General features: G+C 46.7%; 1 protein-coding gene across 5 annotated transcripts in view; it reads right to left on the bottom strand.

Annotated features, from left to right (window-relative positions):
- Positions 1-19,072, bottom strand: part of ppfia3 (PTPRF interacting protein alpha 3) — a 114,654-nt gene that overhangs the window by 34,558 nt on the left and 61,024 nt on the right. For 4 of the 5 annotated variants that reach the window (XM_069908105.1, XM_069908100.1, XM_069908102.1 and 1 more), the window contains exons 11-16: positions 11,839-11,901; positions 9,215-9,300; positions 7,169-7,316; positions 2,430-2,653; positions 1,346-1,583; positions 122-270 (exon numbers count right to left, since the gene is read on the bottom strand). In XM_069908105.1, coding sequence (XP_069764206.1) covers positions 122-270; positions 1,346-1,583; positions 2,430-2,653; positions 7,169-7,316; positions 9,215-9,300; positions 11,839-11,901 — 908 coding nt within the window. The remainder of the gene's footprint in view (positions 1-121; positions 271-1,345; positions 1,584-2,429; positions 2,654-7,168; positions 7,317-9,214; positions 9,301-11,838; positions 11,902-19,072) is intronic. The other variant, XM_069908104.1, reaches the window with a different exon arrangement.

Raw genomic sequence — 19,072 nt, 5'->3', positions numbered from 1 at the left:
TGAGATCCACATTCTCAGCACTCCGAGCGTAACTGAGCGGCCAGCCTTTTGGCTCCTGACAGAGAGGATCATCATCCCTCTCTCCACCCCAGCCAACAGGGGAAGAACCCGCTCCCCTCACCTGCGAGGCTCTCGCCCGTCATCCAGAGTGCTGGCCTGCAGAGCTTGGGTCACCCTCTCCAGTCGTACAGCACGAGGGGTGGGAGGTGGCGAGGTCTCGCACTGGATGGTGGTCTTATCTTCACGCGAGTCTTCCCGGGTCAGTGAGTTCTGGCACGGGGGATAAAAACACCCGTCAAATGGTAACCTTATGCAAGGCCGAGGGCACCTTTGGACGAAGGGAACTGAAGGAGGTGGAAGGTGGGCTGCTGGGATGGTGTTGAATGGGTGAGTCATGGCCCACGTACCTCACCTGTTCCTCTAGTGTCCTTAGACTATCAACGCAGGCACCGCAAAGGTGCCTCCACCATGCTAATGGGCAGAGGACGCAGGATTTCCACTGAGTAAGAATGAAGAGATGGTGAAATGTTTCCGAATCGGGATGGGTGTGTCTCGTGGGGAAGATGCAGGTGGGGCGCTCCCGCACCACGGACCATCCTGCTGCCCTTGATGTGTTAGTGGCAGAGGGGAGCAGGAATAGGAGAGGGGCTGTTGGAGATTGAGGGGGCAGGTTTGAGAGGGACTGTAGGAGATGGAGGAGGCAGGATAGGAAGGGTCTGAAGGAGAAAGAGGGGGCAGGTTTGGGAGGATCAAGGAGAAAGGGGGGCAGGTTTGGGAGGATCAAAGAGAAAGAGGGGGCAGGTTTGGGAGGATCAAGGAGAAAGAGGGGGCAGGTTTGGGAGGATCAAGGAGAAAGAGGGGGCAGGTTTGGGAGGGTCTGAAGGAGAAAGAAGGGGCGGGTTCGGGATGGTCTGTAGGAGAAGGAGCAGGCAGGTTCGGGAGGGTCTGTAAAAGAAGGGAGCAGGCTCGAAGGTCTATAGGAAAAAGAGGGGGAAGATTCGGGAGGGTCCATTTGGGAGGGTCTGTTGGAATTGTCTGCATCATCAAGTCTCACACCATGGAGACAAGATGCTGCGGAGGTTGGAAATGGAAGCAAAACAATCTGCTGGAGGAACTCAGCGAGTCACAAAAAATAGCGGTCTATGTTGTGGGCCAAGGACCCCTAACTCTCCCACCCCTGGAGAGCTCCCCCATCCCTTGGAGAGAATCACATTTCCCCCCCCTTCGGCGAGGATCCCCAATATTCCCACCCCTCGGCGAGGACCTTCAACCCTTTCCCCAAATGGTGACCACTCCACCCTAGACTCCCACACAGATCCCCCCCCCCCACTCCCACCATACTGACCGTGTGTCCGAGGCTGAGCCGGTCAGATTCTCGAGCTGGGCTGTGTGGGGCCATCCTGGGTGTGGAGTGCCCGCTGTTGGGGGGTGAGGGGCTTGCAAGGGTTGATGCCGTGACTGAGTGGGGGAGGGTAGAGGCCCGGTAACGGCCGGACTGCTGCCCCTCCAGGGTTCCGCTGCCCACCCGGCTTTCGATCTCCTCTGCCCTCATCTCCGTCGTTTCCTTCTCCTCCTGGATCATCCTGAAAGCAAACGATAGGGAACCGACTACCTCCAAAAGCACGGTCCTTCTCACCAAGCCCATTATGGTTGTACCATCCTGCTCCATGCCATACCCCAGTATCCATACTCTGTGCCAGAACCCCAGCCCACCCCATTCTGTGGAAGGCCCCCCATTCTGTGGAAGGCCCCCCATTCTGTGGAAGGCCCCCCATTCTGTGGAAGGCCCCCCATTCTGTGGAAGGCCTCCCATTCTGTGGAAGGCCCCCCATTCTGTGGAAGGCCCCACCCTATCCCATGTCGGACCCACCCCATCCCAAGTCGGACCCACCCCATCCCAAGTCGGACCCACCCCATCCCATGTCGGACCCACCCCATCCCATGTCGGACCCACCCCATCCCATGTCGGACCCACCCCATCCCATGTCGGACCCACCCCATCCCATGTCGGACCCACCCCATCCCATGTCGGACCCACCCCATCCCATGTCGGACCCACCCCATCCCATGCAGGGACTGGGGCTCCCTGTCAAACTCCCCAAAGCATGCCGGACCCAGAACCCCTCCCATTCCATGCTGGACACTGAACCCCACCCCCCCCTACTCCTGGGTTCCTGGTTGGGGGCGGGGGGGGGAAGGGGAAAGTAAATCCAAGGTGGTAATGATGGAAAGAAGGTGACAGGTCACGGCGAGTTGGGCACAACAGAGGGGAAAGTCAACCCTGAGAGGCTCAGGGTGTGAGTGGGCATGGACAGGCTGCGGGCCTCGAGGCCCCCTGAACCCTGACTCAGCTTTGTTCCAGCGGTTTCCTGCTCTCGCTTTGCCTGTCAGCACCTCCATGCCCAGAAACGCCACCGCAAACCCCTCACCTGATCTCTTTGTTGATGGCTTCCAGCTGCTCCTGGAGCATGAGAGCAAGGGTTTGAACATCGGTCTGCCCACTTGGCGACAGGATGTCCGAGCTGAATATCGTCTCCCGGTCCTCATCCTCCATGTCGGAGCCGTCAACGTCACTTTCGAAGGCTTGGGCCACATTGGCCAGGACACTGGCCTGCTGGGCACGCTCCCACTCCTGCTCGTTCAGTGTCTGCACCTGGTCAGGATGGCCAACCCTCAGAGAGGCAACTGGTCACCCTTGGAGACCCTGCACCTCCCACCCCCACCCTGCTCCATCACCCCCGCCCCAAGCTCCCTCATTTAAACAAATCCCGCAAACACTGGCCAGTTGTGCTGTACAGGTATTGAAAATGCCCATGACTCTTGGTGCCAAATACAGGCGATCTATGGCAACGCTCTGCAGGCCTGCTGAATAACGTTCCTGTTAAATTTACTGTGAAATACTCACCTGTGGAGCACACCGTTTGTTTCCATTTCTTTATTTGTCTACATGTGTACGTAGAGTCAGGTTTTTAAGAGCCAATGGTAATTCTACCCGGCTCGCAGGAGAAAGAATCTCAGGGTGGCATGTGATGTCACATAGGTACTCTGACAGTGGATCGAAATCTGTTATTTATTTAATTTAATTTTAATTTAGACCTACAGCACGGTAACAGGCCCTTCAAGCCCACGAGCTTGTGCCGTCGAATTACCCCCAATTGACCTAGAACCCTTGTTCGCTTTTGAAAGATGGGAGGAAACCCATGCAGATGTGGGAAGAACATACAAACACCTTGCAGACAGTGCGGGATTCAAATCAATGCACGTGCTTGTTTGCGAGGTTTGGAATTCTCCTGGAGCTTGCGGCAGTTCAGATGAAACAGACCGCCATGCATCTGCAGTGGTGTCCGGCTCGCGCTGTGGAGGGAGTGAAGCAACAGACCAATGGTTTAATGGCCACCACCCACTGCCATAGAGTACCCTGCCAACACCTCGTGCCAGCCATCGAACACCAAACACATCCAATGGAAGGTGCAGCAGGCACGGCTCCTACCTCCCAGCGAATTGTGCTTGATCCCAACCTCCAGTGCTGTCTGCACAGTGTTGGCACAGACTTCCTGCGACTGTGTGGGTTTCCCCAGGGTGCTCTGGATTCCTCCCACATTCCAGGTTGGTGGGTTAATTGGCCGCTGTGATTCGCCCTGACTGGCTGGGGAAGGTGATGGGAGCGTGGAGGGAATAAACTGACAACACAAGAGGCTGTGGAGGTTGGAATCTGGTGCCGAAAGCAGTGGTTCTCCACCTTGTTCTTTCCACCCACAATCCTCTTTAAGTAATCCCTTACTAACCACAGAGGACTTTTAACATCCTGAGCCATAGGTGCCAGAGAAAAGTCAGGCAGCATCCACAGGGACAAAGGGTTGGTTGATATGTTGGAGCGAGACCCTGACACGCCTGAGATGGCATCCATGTGAATGGATACATGGGCAAAGTACAGAGATGGTGGAGGAGCTCAGCCCAGAGGAGGCAATGATGTATTACGGGCTTTTCAGCCCCGAGCTCTTCCTCCAAAGTATTTGGTGCTTCAATGGATTCTTATAGGCTTGCACGGACAGGGCTGACAGGATCACTCAGGCCCCGACCCAAATTTTCCCTCCTTCACAGGTTGAGCCAAAACATGGCGCACAAAGCTACTTCAAAGTGGAGTTACTTCTGAAGTGGCCCAGTGAAGGCCACAAAATTCTAGACCCACAAATGCTGGCAGGACCTGCTGTATAATAGACGAATTTTGTGGACCAGTTTTTCGGGAAAATTTAGGAGGGCGGCTATTACACGCATACTACTTCTGACTGCGGTCAGGAGCTTGGATGGGCCAGCAGACAGGGCATTAGTAAGAGTCCGTGGTCGGGGCGTTGGGAGCTCGGTTGGGCGGGCGGACAGGGCGCTGTTGAGAGTCTGTGGTCAAGCCATCAGGAGCTCAGTTGGGTGGGCAGACAGGGCGTTGGTGAGAGTTTGCAGTCGGGGCGTCAGGAGCTCGGTTTGGCGGGCGGCCAGGGCGTTGGCGAGAGTTCACGGTCGGGGCGTCAGTAGCTAGGTTGGGCGAGCAGGGCCAAAAATTAGAGAGGTCAACTTTTACACACAATATATGGAAAATATCAGATTTTTGGGCCAAAAATGGGGGTTTGACTTTTACATGGTATCGACTATTACACGTGTATAAACGTTAGCTCCTGAAAAATAAATAAACGTTAAAGTAAAATGAGAAGGGAATCTCTATTTCGATAAATAAACAGGATGTTAGTGTTAGATAAGATCGTTGGATGTGACCCTTATAGATTCAAGGATCAATGTATTTGAAGAGAAAGTAGGAACAGGAGGATTGAAATGATATGATCAGCCATGATTGTATTGAATCATATGACCAAAGGGCTGAATGGCCTCCTCTAGCTCCTATTTGCTTTGTTACTCAGAGGAGGCCCAACTATGCTTTATGAAAGGATTTTAAAGGCAGGATTCTAGACAGAGAAGAAGTAAAACACAAACGTCTGTGGACTCGATGCTGGAGAAACTCAACAGGTCCTTTATATAGAAAGATAACGATACAGAACTAATGTTTCGGGCTCCAGCCCTTCACCATGGTTTGAACAAAATGTCGGCAGGCCCCAAACAACATGGTGGGGGGGGTGGGGTAGGAGCACGGTCCCACAGGTAGGAGGTAATAGGTGGATAAGGGAGGGAGGGCACACCAGCGAACACTCCCGTGCTGACATCTCTGTCCATGGCCTCATGTGCTGTCAAACCAAGACCACCCGTAAATTGAAGGAGAAACACCTAATTTTCTGTCTCAGGACCACTCTCCGTTTTCCTCTCTTCTCCACTCCTCTGTCTCCTTCCCTCCAGCTCTCCACCCCCTTCCTTCTCCAATGACGGAGCCATCTCCCCCACCCCATCCACCTCCTGCCTGCTCCTCTTCGCCCCTCCAACCATTTTGTTCAGGCACCTGCCCACAACTGCGATGAAAGGCTCAAGCCCAAAACGTTGGCTGTGCAAAGTGCGCGGTCTGACCTGCTGAGTTTCTCCAGCTTTGTGATGTCACTTCACGACAGATGACCCGCCAGCATTTCCCTGCTCCACCCCAAATGACCCCGATCTGCTGCGGCAGAGCCCACAAATATTACCCGTTGCTTCACACTAGCAGGTTTAAACAAAAATGCTACTTACGTGCTACAGAATCCGTAGAGAGAAGCAGGAGAGAGGTTTGAAAGAGTGAGAGTGAGAGGCTTGCGCGCAGACACGGTGTTGGCATCCAGAGGTATGATTTAACATCCGATGCACAGTACACATCCTCCAGCCCATGACACAAACCTCCTCCATCATCAATCCAACCCCTCCCTTCCTCATCTCCAACCCCACATCCCCTCAGGCACCTTCCCCAACTCTCACCCTGAAGCCATCGTGCTTCAGGGAGAGGGTTCCGAACTAGGATCTGCAATTACTTGGGTCACGAAATGGGAGCTGCGGTGAACGGAACGGCTTCTTTGGCATGAAAGAATGAATGGTCTTCTTCTGTGGTGTACAATCCCATGCTCCTCCCTGCATTTGGAAGAGAAAGCTCCCCCTCCCTGAGGCTGATTGACCGGTGTGGGAGAGGGGCAGAAGCTGGGAGGAGGAGATGGTGAGAATTTGGAGAGAATTGGATTGAAAGGGCGTTTGTGCTCAGGGCGGTGCCTCTCCACGACCCTTTCTCAATGGTCATACGTGCAAAACATTGATGTTGTGCTTGTCTTCAATGAGGTGAATGGCAGGAACTGCAGTAATGGCAGCTCTGCTTCTGATGAAGAGGCAGGGAGCAGAGGCACGGCATTCCCGCGGGGTCCAACCGCGCCAGTCCGACTGCAGTCAGCCCCGCACAGGCTTTAAACGGCCTTTTAACAGAGCCAACGGTGGCTTTATTTAAAAATTCCACGACTGCAGGGTCTGTGCCTAAGATTGCAGTGGTTGTAATCGGCAGCGGCCACAGTGGGGGGGGGGGGGGGGGGAGGGGTGGTGGTGGGGTGGGGTTGCAGACTCCGGGGGAGCAGAGGACTGGCTCAGGGCATCGGAAAACGGGGGAAGAATGCCTCCCATTTGAGAAGGAGAAGCAGAGGGGTCAGTGACCCCAGCGGCAGCGAGGGGGGTCCTAGGGTCAAAGAGCATGCAAGCTGTGGGTGGCTGCAGTCGAGGGAGTCACGCCAGGAGGCGGGCTGCTGGAGACTGGCTGAAGGGGCAGCAGGCATCGGGACCAGGATGCAAGAGGGTGCCAATCATGTTGGAAGTTCAGATCTGGACCTCAGGCTGCCAGTGGTTTGGAATGGACTCTGAGGCTGTGGGAATGTTGGAGGCGAATCCACAAACATTTGGGGACTCTCCCTGACTGTAAGAGGCAACTTCTCCCGATGGCGAATCTGTCTGCCTTTCAGCAGATGAAAGCAAATTCTGTGACCCTGTCACAAATCGCACAGCACAGATCCTCCAGCCCATGACACAAACCCACTCCACCATCAATCCAACCCCTCCCTTCCTCACAGCCCGTAACCATCTGATTTTCTTACATCTTGAATGTACTTGGGGGGAATTCAGGGAAGATTCACAAGCTTGAGTCTTGGGACGAAAGTGCTTTGTTCCTCGCGAGGGATGATTAGGCAGGTTTATGCCACGGAGAGTATGGATCCCATCAGATCTTCCCGCTTACCTTGGAGGGGTCATCCTTGAGGGATGCCCAGCGGCCTTTGTGAGGCCTGCGAAGGACGCCGGTCGTGCTGTAGATGTCCACATGGTTGCTCATCGGAACACCGGAGCTGTGGGTGTAACGCAGCTCCGACGCACTGCCCGGGAGCGACCTGTCATTCAAAGTCGGGTGCAGTTAGTGCCGTGGATCCAAAGTCCGGAGAATGGCCCGGCACTCGTTCACAGTAAAACCCCTGTTATCCGGAATTCAAAAGGAAAAAAATTGCGGAAAATAAATAGGTTAAAAAAAAAGTTTAAAATTGGCGCGCCTCGCCGTAAGTTCGCCAATCATGCAAGATGCAATCTCAAGCAACTGGAAAATTCACTTAGCAATTCTCATAGGTGCCAGATACCAGGGGTTTCACTGTATGTGCTGGTATTCGCTTCCAATCTACAATCATAACTCTTGGATGGGGTTAAAAATGGATACGGCTTAGAAATTTACCACAAAACGACCAATTGGCTGCAGTTCCTCTGCAAGTACTCAGAATTTCCCACTGTTAGACCTCATCCCCTGGGATACGCTGCTGTGACAGCCTTCCATAGGTGCCCCCTCCCACCCCGAGATTTGGACCTATAACCTATAACCTCCCGCCTGTAGGCCTTTGCTCCTCTCCCTGCCCCCTCTCCCCCACCCCACCATTTTGTCCACATTTTATTCATACCTTGATGAAGGGCTAAAGCCCAAACGTTATCTTTGCTCTATAAAGTTCGCTGTTTGACCAGCTGAGTTTCTCCATGATTAAAGCCAGGAATATATTATAGAGGCCAAGGTCCTTCTTGGATAGGAACACAGCAGGCCCTCCTCAACTACTGACACCCAGATTTCCAGCAAGTCTGGGGGGACTCGCCTGAGGACTTTGTTACAAATGGGGTTCAGATTCTCCACGGATTCAGGAACAAATAGAAATCATCATTAACAGATATTCAAGGAGTGAAATATTGCTTCAGATACAGTAAAATCCCCCGGTATCTGGCTCATACAGGGATGGGTAGATGCTAGATGTGTGCATTTTCCGGCTGCTTGAGACTGCATGTTGCATGGATTGGCAAACTAACAACTAGGGAGTGCCAATTTTAATCTTGTGTTGTTTTTCACCTATTCATTTTTCGTGATATTTTTTGCTGGTTGCTTAAATTCCGGATAATGCAAAATTTTACTGTACTTTCATTTCTTTAAACATTAGAAATGGGAAAATACTTTGTTCAACAATCAGTGAAAATTAAACCAGTTAATTAACCAAAAGTATTCCAGCTCTCCCTCTGGTCATGTAATGGGAGACAGATCAATAACTGGGTTGTGTTGTGGGGTGGGGGAGTGTAAGGTCATGTGACAAAGCATCCAGAAGCTGTGACCACAGATGGAATTCCGGGAGGAAGGGCAGGGAGATGGCCAGAACATACTTGGCGAGGTAGGTCGGACCATAGTGGGTGGTGGGGCCTTGTGGAGCGAGAGGCCTGGAGTTGAGGGTTCCCTGGGGGAGTCGATGCAGGTGGGCAGGGTGGTGAAGAAAGCATCGTGTTACAACTGTGGACAATGCTGGTGAGGCCACAGCCAAATGGTGGACAACTTTGTCAGCATGGACAAGTTGGGCCACATTAATCTATTGTATATACTCGTGTAATAGTCGATCCCGCGTAAAGTCGACCACCCACTTCTATGGCCCCAAAATCGCATGCTTTCCTCATGACCTGTGTAAAAGTCAAACCCCTACTTTTTGCCCTGACCTCCATCCATCTGAGCTCCCGACACCCTGACTGTGAAGCCGCGCCTCAGCCATCCGCCCATCCGAGCTCCCAACATCCTGTTCGCTGCCTTACACTACCTGATCCCAGACATCCAATCTCCTGACACCTTGAACGATGCAGACACTTACCGCAATCAAAAGTATCAAATGTATAACCCTTGCTAAAGTCGACCCTCCCCCAATTTGACCCAAAAGTTTTATCCAAAAAACTCAACTATTGCACGAGTATATACAGTAATTCCATTGTGGAATAATTTATTTACCTTGAATGAGCATCACGCATCCCAGTCTTCGTTCGCAACTGTTCCAACTCAGTCTGCATCCTCTCCACCTCTGCCATGAGCTGTTCCTGGAAGGAGATAATGGGTTAATGGCCACTCATCAAAACTCCTTCCAGCCAACTGGGTTATGTTGGCTTCAAAGCCATTATCAATATTTATAAAACTTTCAGCCCAGATTGCTGTTTCAACGCACACAAGCGCGCCCACACAAGACCCACCCACTCAACAATGGTAGCAGAGTCAGTTCAGTGCTGAACTTTACAAATCCCTTCCTGGTGATGCCCATTCCCGATTGTGGAAGATCCAGGAATGACTGAACTGCTCCACTGGCAGCCCCGCCTTGGCTTCCAATTTTTTGGCACTGAAATCTCCTCGTAAACCTCTCCTCCGTGATACTTCCTACCACCTGTTCCAACACGCTGGCTGTTGGACGTCAAGAAACCATACAAAAGAGAGGGAGGGGCAAACATGTGAAAAGAAGCAAGGGGTTTGTGCAGATGGGACACTAGTGAGAGGTCTGGGGTAACAGAGTTCACGTCTCAAAACCCCTTTCTGTCCTGCAAACCAGTGGTCAGTTAAAGGGTGTTTACTTAATTATATCATACGTTACATTTTCCATGACTCAAATCCACTGCAGACTCTGAAATACAATTACCTGACGGGTGTTAATGGTCAGATACTTAACAGTGTGGAGGAACAGAGGGACCTTGGGGTCCAAATCCATACATCTCTCAAGGTCGCCGCACAGGTTGATAGGATAATTAAGAAGGCCGATGGGATGCTGGGCTTCATTAGTCGAGAGATCGAGCTCAAGAGTTGGGAGGTCACGTTGCAGCTCTACAAATCTCTGGTGAGATGACACTTAGAGTATAGCGTTCAATCTGGTCGCCTCATTACAGGGAGGATGTGGAAGCTGTGGAGAGGGGATTTGCCTGGATTGGGAAACAAGTCTTATGAGGCAAGGTTAGCAGAGCTGGGACTTTTCTCTTTGGAGCGTAGAAGGATGAGAGGAGACTTAATAGAGGTCTGCAAGATTATGAGAGGCATAAATAGGGTGGTCGGCCAGTGCCCTTTTGTCCCAGCGCAGGAATAGCAAACACCAGGGGACGTGTGTACAAAGAGAAGGGATGGAGTTTTTGTGGGTTACACCAGGGGTGAATTTTTCCACTCAGCGAGTTGTGGGAGCCTTGAATGTCTTGTGGAGGAGGCTGGGGCATTTAAAGAGACTCTTAGACAAGGCCCACAGACAAAGGAAAAATAGAGGGTTACAGGGTAGGGAGGGTTTAGATTTACTTTGATAGGAATATGTAGGTCAGCACAACATCGAGGGTCGAAGGGCCTGTACTATGCTGTAGTGTTCTACATGTGACTCCTGGAAATAAAGTCCGGCATAATGATATGAATATGGAGGTATTTTTCCCGACTGGGAGGACGTGAGAGGGTCTACCCCTGGCTTCACAGCTCAGAGCTCACAGGCCTGAAACCTCGGTTACCCTTTCACTTCCTACGCAGGCCGCGTGACCTGCAGAGTTTCTCCAGCCGGTTCTGCATCTTGCACTCGATGCCAGCATCTCCAGATGTTTTTGTTTAACTCAGAGACCCAGGTTCAATTCTGGCCTCAGGCGTGGTCTGCGTAGAGTTTGCGAATTCTCCCCGTGACCACGTGGATTTTTCCCACATCCCCAGTTTTCTCCCACGTCAGTGGCGGGTTAATTGGATACTACTTCGCCCCCAGCATTTAGATGAGCAGTAGAGACCTCCGACAGGAACACTCGGACAATGCAATGGGATTAGTACAAGACAATGATGCTTGGCACGGGCTTAAGGGTCTATCTCTGCCCGTACTATTGTTACTTTACATCATCTTTTAACCTATTAGGCACCTGAGGGGATACTTGCAGAGAGAAGAACTGCTAAACTCTTACAGGAGACAAAGTGGTTGCCCAGATGACAGCTGTCACCACCTGTGGGTTTCCCCTCCATCCTTGCAGTGAGGCACGTGATGAGAGGGCACCAGTAGTTCAGCGAAGGTTTCCTTTCAGTTACTCCAGGTCACGGCACGGGGAGTAGCCCTGCACAAGTATTGGGGCACCACGCTCCCTGGGAAAGAAAGATCTGCAGGGAACTTGCTGACTTAGAACGCAAGAAACAGGAGCAGGAGGTGGCCATCCGGCCCGTCCGCAGGCTGTCAGGAAGGCAAATGGAATGTTGGCCTTCATCGCTGGAGGGATTGATAATGTATTGAGCAGGAAAGGGACAGTGGGGAAATGGTTGGGAATTATAGTCAGCTGTGAGAGTCCTTGTGAAAGGCAAAGCTCAACGGTAGGAGAGCTGGGGGTAGGGGTGGATGGACAGACCATGTAAACCCCTGAGAAGGTGGTGGTGAAGACTCATTGGAATTATTGGATTCAACCCCCAGGAACAGAACTTGATCCTGCCACAGGATACAAATGGGGATTAAGTGATCTCTCCCGTCAGCGCCACACCATCTCAGGTCACGTTTCTTGTCATCTGATTGTACAAGTACAACCCGACGAAACAATTGCCCGTTAGCTTGATGTGATCTAGTTGCCCCCACCCTCCTGTCGCTGTCAGAGAGGAAATACCTTGTTGAGCAGCACTTCTTCGTGGATCTTTTTGATGTTAGAGAGTTCCTGACCTAGTGCGTTCTATCGAAGCAAGCAGTTAAAAGAAAGAGGAGGGAAGGAAAGAGACAGGGAGAGAAAGACAGGCATTAGAATAAGTCAGGTGTCAGACAATAGAGCAGAAGGATTTGAAGGGGCCAAACAAAATGGTCACATCCGCTCACCAGTGAACATTTCAGTGCATGGAGAATACCTACCAAATCACACCACATTACCTTGCTGGTCCCTTCTCCTTCAAAGCAGCTGCTATAGGCCCTGGCTCTCAAGGACAGAGGATTAATTTGCAGGAAGATTACTACAGGTAAAGCTGTGACACAAGATTTTCCTTTGGGGCAAAGTGAAATGATCCAGAATAGGTGTTGGGCCCCGCGCTCGCCTCGAGTCCGTCAGCCATCCACCCAGGTCTACGGACAGTTGGCTGTCTCGTCTCCACAGGTCGACTGGTTCCAGCTGCACTCCAAGGATTAGATGAGAAGGACCTTGTCTGATTCTCCAGATGAGGACTTGGACAAGCAGCATTACCAGAGGGATTCTTTGAGGTTCAACTGAGATTTCATCTATGAAAAATCTGATGGCGCTCTTTCAAAGCCAATGGGTGTCCCTTCCAGCAATCACTTCCTCCCCTCCCCCTTCATTTTGATGCTTGTGATCGCCGTACCCACCTCACTCTTAAACCATTGACCCCTGGAAGCTGACTGTCTTGCTGAGCCCCTCCAGCTTTCCTTTGTCTGCTCGAGATTCCAGGAACTGCAGTTCCTTTTACCTCCTAATGATTTATATTTCACCTCTTATTGTGCATCTCCTTCCTTCTGTGATGGAAATGTCACTCACCGACCCGAGCCTCATTATTGTCCAGGCCTTGATGCACAATGCAGCAGGGATTGGCTGCTGGCCCATCCACCACCCTGACATTAACTCACCCCAGCACAAGCACCAGTGGCTGCAACGGGCGCAGTCAGCAGATGTCCCACAGCCGCACCATCTCAGGTACTCTCCTGGATACTTTGACAGCACCTTCCAAATCTGCAGCTTCTGCAATTGGCCAATGACACAGGCTGCAGGCTCTGGAGAACACCACCACCTGCAGCTTCTCCTCCATCATTCTGACTTGCAAATATATCCCTGGTGGGCCTACGTCCACGATCTCTATCCTCAACATCTTCTCTTTTTTTTAATTTTTCACACTATAGATCACATTATTCAAGATATACACATTTCTCCTTTTAAATATATAGTCATTTTCTCCCCCCTCCCTCCTCCCCTCCCCCCCCCCACCTCCCCCTCCATCCATTCAAAACTCTGAGTCCAAGATACATCAAACCCATCAAACAATGTTGTCACTCAACATTAACGAACAAAAACTTCCACTGAGTCAATTCTTTCCATTCTCTTTTCCTTTTGTCATTTTAGGTGATAGATGTCCTGGTAGGTTTTCTCTATTATATTCCATGTACGGCTCCCATATTTGTTCAAATAATGTTATATTATTTCTTAAACTATATGTTATTTTTTCTAATGGAATACATTTATTCATTTCTATATACCATTGCTGTATTTTCAAATTATCTTCTAATTTCCAGTTTGACATAATACATTTTTTTGCTACATCTAGGGCTATCTTAACAAATCTTTTTTGTACACCCTCCAAATCAAGTCCAAATTCTTTATTTTTTATGTTACTTAGGAGGAAGATCTCTGGGTTTTTTGGTATATTGCTTTCTGTAATTTTATTTAATATCTGGTTTAGATCTTCCCAAAATTTTTTCACCTTTTCACAAGTCCAGATTGCATGAATTGTTGTTCCTATTTCTTTTTTACAACAAAAACATCTGTCAGATACTGTTGGATCCCATTTATTTAACTTTTGAGGAGTGATATATAACCTACGTATCCAATTATATTGTATCATACGTAATCTCGTATTTATTGTATTTCTCATAGTTCCTAAACATAACCTCTCCCATGTTTCCTTTTTTATCTTTATGTTTAGATCTTGTTCCCACTTTTGTTTAGTTTTATCATTTATTTCCTCATTCTCCTTTTCTTGTAATTTGATATACATGTTTGTTATAAATTTTTTAATTATCATTGTGTCTGTAATCAGATATTCAAAATTGCTTCCTTCTGGTAACTTCAGACTACTTCCCAATTTATCCTTTAAATAGGATTTCAATTGGTAATATGCCAGCACTGTATCTTGAGTTATATTATATTTATTCTTCGTTTGTTCAAAGGATAGGATAATAATTTATTCCCCGAAAAACAATTTTCTATTCTTTTAATCCCTTTTTTCTCCCATTCTCTAAAAGACAGGTTATCTACCGTAAAAGGGATTATCTGATTTTGCGTCAGTATTAGTTTTGATAATTGGTAGCTTGTTTTATTTCTTTTTACATGAATCTTCTTCCAAATATTAAGCAAATGGTGCAATACTGGAAAATTTTACCAATTTTTCATCCCATTTATATAATATATGTTCAGGTATCTTCTCCCCTATTTTGTCTAGCTCTAATCTAGTCCAATCTGGCTTTTCTTTTGTTTGGTAAAAATCTGATAGATATCTTAATTGTGCAGCTCTATAATAATGTTTAAAATTTGGAAGTTGTAAGCCTCCTTGTCTATACCATTCTGTTAATTTATCTAGTGCTATCCTCGGTTTCCCCCCTTTCCATAAAAATTTCCTTATTATTTTCTTTAACTCCTTAAAGAATTTTTCTGTCAAGTGTATTGGCAGTGGCTGAAATAGGTATTGTATCCTTGGAAAAATGTTCATTTTAATACAGTTTATCCTTCCTATTAGTGTTAATGGTAAGTCTTTCCAATGCTCTAAATCTTCCTGTATTTTTTTCATTAGTGGATAATAATTAAGTTTATATAGATGGCTGAGGTTTTTATTTATTTGTATACCTAGGTATCGTATTGTTTGCATTTGCCATCTAAACGGTGATTCTTTCTTGAATTTTGAGAAATCCGCATTATTCATTGGCATTGCTTCACTTTTATTTGCATTAATCTTGTATCCCGACACTTCTCCATACTCCTTCAATTTCTTATGTAATTCTTTTATTGATGTTTCTGGTTCCGTTAGGTATACTATAACATCATCTGCAAATAAACTGATTTTGTATTCCTTGCCTTTTATTTTTATCCCTTTTATTTTATTTTCTGTTCTTATCAGTTCTGCTAGTGGTTCTATGGCTAACATGAACAATAAGGGCATCCCTGTCTTGTTGATCTGCTTAAGTTAAAATGTTTTGATACATATCCATTTACTGTCACTCTTGCCAATGGACCCTTATATAATGCTTTAATCCAATTAATATATTTCTCTGGTAAACTAAATTTTTGTAGTACCTTGAATAAATAATTCCATTCTACTTTGTCGAAGGCCTTCTCTGCGTCTAAAGCAACCGCTACTGTTGGAGTTTTCTTTCCTTCTACTGCATGAATTAAGTTAATAAACTTACAAATATTATCTGTTGTTCGTCTTTTTTTTATGAATCCAGTTTGGTCTAGACTTACTATTTTTGGTACATAATCAGCTAATCTGTTTGCTAATAATTTAGCTATTATCTTGTAATCTGTGTTAAGTAGAGATATTGGTCGATATGACGCTGGTGCAAGTGGATCTTTCCCTTGCTTTAGTATTACTGTAATTATTGCTGTTTTACATGAATCTGGTAAGCTTTGTGTTTTATCAATCTGGTTGATTACTTCCAGGAGGGGAGGAATTAATAAATCTTTAAATGTTTTATAGAATTCTATTGGGAATCCATCCTCTCCTGGTGTTTTATTATTCGGCAGATTCTTTATTGTCTCTTGTATTTCTACTATTTCAAATGGTTCTATTAATTTATTTTGTTCCTCTGTTTGTAATTTCGGTAGTTCAATTTTAGTTAAGAATTCATCTATTTTGCCTTCTTTCCCTTCGTTTTCAGTTTGGTATAATTGTTCGTAGAATTCTCTGAAATTTTCATTAATTTCCGTTGGATTATATGTGATTTGTTTGTCTTTTTTCCTTGATGCCAATACCATTCTTTTAGTTTGTTCTGTCTTAAGCTGCCACGCTAGAATTTTGTGCATTTTTTTCTCCTAGTTCGTAATATTTCTGTTTTGTCTTCATTATATTTTTCTCCACCTTATATGTTTGAAATATGTTCTCTATATCTGCTATTTCCTTTTCCAACTGTTCTGTTTCCTGATTGTAATCCTTCTTCATCTTAGTTACGTAACTTATTATTTGCCCTCTGATGAACGCTTTCATTGCGTCCCATAATATAAACTTATCCTTCACTGATTCCGTATTTATTTCAAAATACATTTTAATTTGTCTTTCTATGAATTCTCTAAAATCCTGTCTTTTAAGTAGCATGGAGTTTAATCTCCATCTATACAAGAGAAACTTGTCCGTGAACTACTCTTTGCAGACGATGCTGCTTTAGTTGCCCATTCAGAGCCAGCTCTTCAGCGCTTGACGTCCTGTTTTGCAGAAACTGCCAAAATGTTTGGCCTGGAAGTCAGCCTGAAGAAAACTGAGGTCCTCCATCAGCCAGCTCCCCACCATGACTACCAGCCCCCCCACATCTCCATCGGGCACACAAAACTCAAAACGGTCAACCAGTTTACCTATCTCGGCTGCACCATTTCATCAGATGCAAGGATCGACAACGAGATAGACAACAGACTCGCCAAGGCAAATAGCGCCTTTGGAAGACTACACAAAAGAGTCTGGAAAAACAACCAACTGAAAAACCTCACAAAGATAAGCGTATACAGAGCCGTTGTCATACCCACACTCCTGTTCGGCTCCAAATCATGGGTCCTCTACCGGCATCATCTACGGCTCCTAGAACGCTTCCACCAGCGTTGTCTCTGCTCCATCCTCAACATTCATTGGAGCGCTTTCATCCCTAACGTCTAAGTACTCGAGATGGCAGAGGTCGACAGCATCGAGTCCACGCTGCTGAAGATCCAGCTGCACTGGGTGGGTCACATCTCCAGAATGGAGGACCATCGCCTTCCCAAGATCGTGTTATATGGTGAGCTCTCCACTGGCCACCGTGACAGAGGTGCACCAAAGAAAAGGTACAAGGACTCCCTAAAGAAATCTCTTGGTGCCTGCCACATTGACCACCGCCAGTGGGCTGATATCGCCTCAAACCGTGCATCTTGGCGCCTCACAGTTTGGCGGGCAGCAACCTCCTTTGAAGAAGACCGCAGAGCCCACCTCACTGACAAAAGGCAAAGGAGGAAAAACCCAACACCCAACCCCAACCAACCAATTTTCTCCTGCAACCGCTGCAACCGTGTCTGCCTGTCCCGCATCGGACTTGTCAGCCACAAACGAGCCTGCAGCTGACGTGGACATTTACCCCCTCCATAAATCTTCGTCCGCGAAGCCAAGCCAAAGAAAGAAGATACATTTTTGGAGGGATATCCTCTAACTCTATTGTCAATATCAAGGGTGAATGGTCGATAATATTCCTGCTTTATATTCTGTTTCCCTAACTCTATCTTGTATACAAGCTGATAACAGGAATAAATCTATTCTTGAATATGTTTTATGTCTATCCGAATAATATCAATATTCCTTTTCCTTTGGGTGTTGTTTCCTCCATATATCCAAAAGTTGCATTTCTTGCATCGATTTAATTATAAATTTGGTTACTTTATTCTTTCTGTTAATTTTTTTCCCGGTTTTATCTATGTTTCAATCCAAATTGAGATTGAAATCCCCTCCTATTAATATATTCCCTTGCGTATCTGCTACCTTCAGAAAAATATCCAGCATAAATTTTTGATCTTCTTCATTAGGCGAATATATATTAAGTAAATTCCAAAACTCCGAATATATCTGACATTTTATCATTACATATCTTCCTGCTGGATCTATTATTTCCTCTTCTATTTTAATTGGTACATTTTTACTGATTAATATAGCCACTCCTCTAGCTTTTGAGTTATATGACGCTGCCGTTACATGTCCTATCCAATCTCTCTTTAATTTCTTGTGCTCCACTTCAGTTAAGTGTGTTTCTTGCACAAATGCAATATCAATTTTTTCTTTTTTCAGTAAATTTAGCAGTTTCTTCCTTTTGATTTGGTTATGTATTCCATTAATATTTAAAGTCATATAGTTTAATGTAGCCATTTTATACTTTGTTTATCTTTCCCTTCCGTTTCCTCATCATCACCTTTCCTTCTCATCCATTTCTGCTTTCTTTCTTTGAACAGTTTATATGACAACATTTTTAACACATCAAACATTCCCCTTATTCTCCTACCTAATATTTCTTTAACCCAATTGTCCCCTCCCCTTCCTGAGTTGCCCATTATCCCTTGTCGGGCAACCACATCTCCCCTCTCCATTTGGATTTGCGAATTCACTCGCAAGCGTCAACTGATTTTGCAGTGACCGTAATTTCTCCCTACCCAGCCCCCCCCAGAAAAGATTTCAATTTTTATATACAACAAAGGTCACTCTCTAAATTCCCTCTTTACTCCTCTCTTCCCCTTTTTTCCCCTCATTAATTCTTCTCTATACACTATATATTTTCTTTTAAATGCACATACACTTATGTAATATATGTATTATATATGTATATAGTCCTATACACACGTCTTTTTAGTTCGCAGTCTTTTGTACTCTCGTTACACGTCTTCATCTCTCAGTCTATTTTGTAATTGTTCTGCAAATTTTCGTGCTTCCTCTGGATCCGAGAATAGTCTGTTTTGCTGTCCTGGAATAAATATTTTCAATACCGCTGGATGCTTTAGTATAAATTTATATCCTTTCTTCCATAAAATCGCCTTTGCTGTATTGAACTCCTTTCTCTTCTTCAGGAGTTCAAAACTTATATCTGGATAAATAAAATTTTTTTGCCCTTTGTACTCCAGTGGCTTGTTGTCCTCTCTTACTTTCTCCATTGTTTTCTCCAGTACCTTTTCTCTTGTAGTATATCTTAGGAATTTTACTAAAATGGATCTTGGCTTTTGTTGTGGTTGTGGTTTAAAGGCTAATGCTCTATGTGCCCTTTCTATTTCCATTTCTTGCTGTAGTTCTGGACATCCTAAGATCCTGGGGATCCAATCTTTTATAAACTCTCTCATATTCTTGCCTTCTTCATCTTCCTTAAGGCCCACTATCTTTATATTATTTCTTCTGTTGTAATTTTCCATTATATCTATTTTCTGA

Source organism: Narcine bancroftii, chromosome 13 (genome assembly GCF_036971445.1).
Source record: "Narcine bancroftii isolate sNarBan1 chromosome 13, sNarBan1.hap1, whole genome shotgun sequence".
NCBI lineage: Eukaryota > Metazoa > Chordata > Chondrichthyes > Torpediniformes > Narcinidae > Narcine > Narcine bancroftii.
The sequence above is the reverse complement of the archived record's forward strand: the minus strand, read 5'-3'. Positions and strand labels throughout refer to the sequence as shown.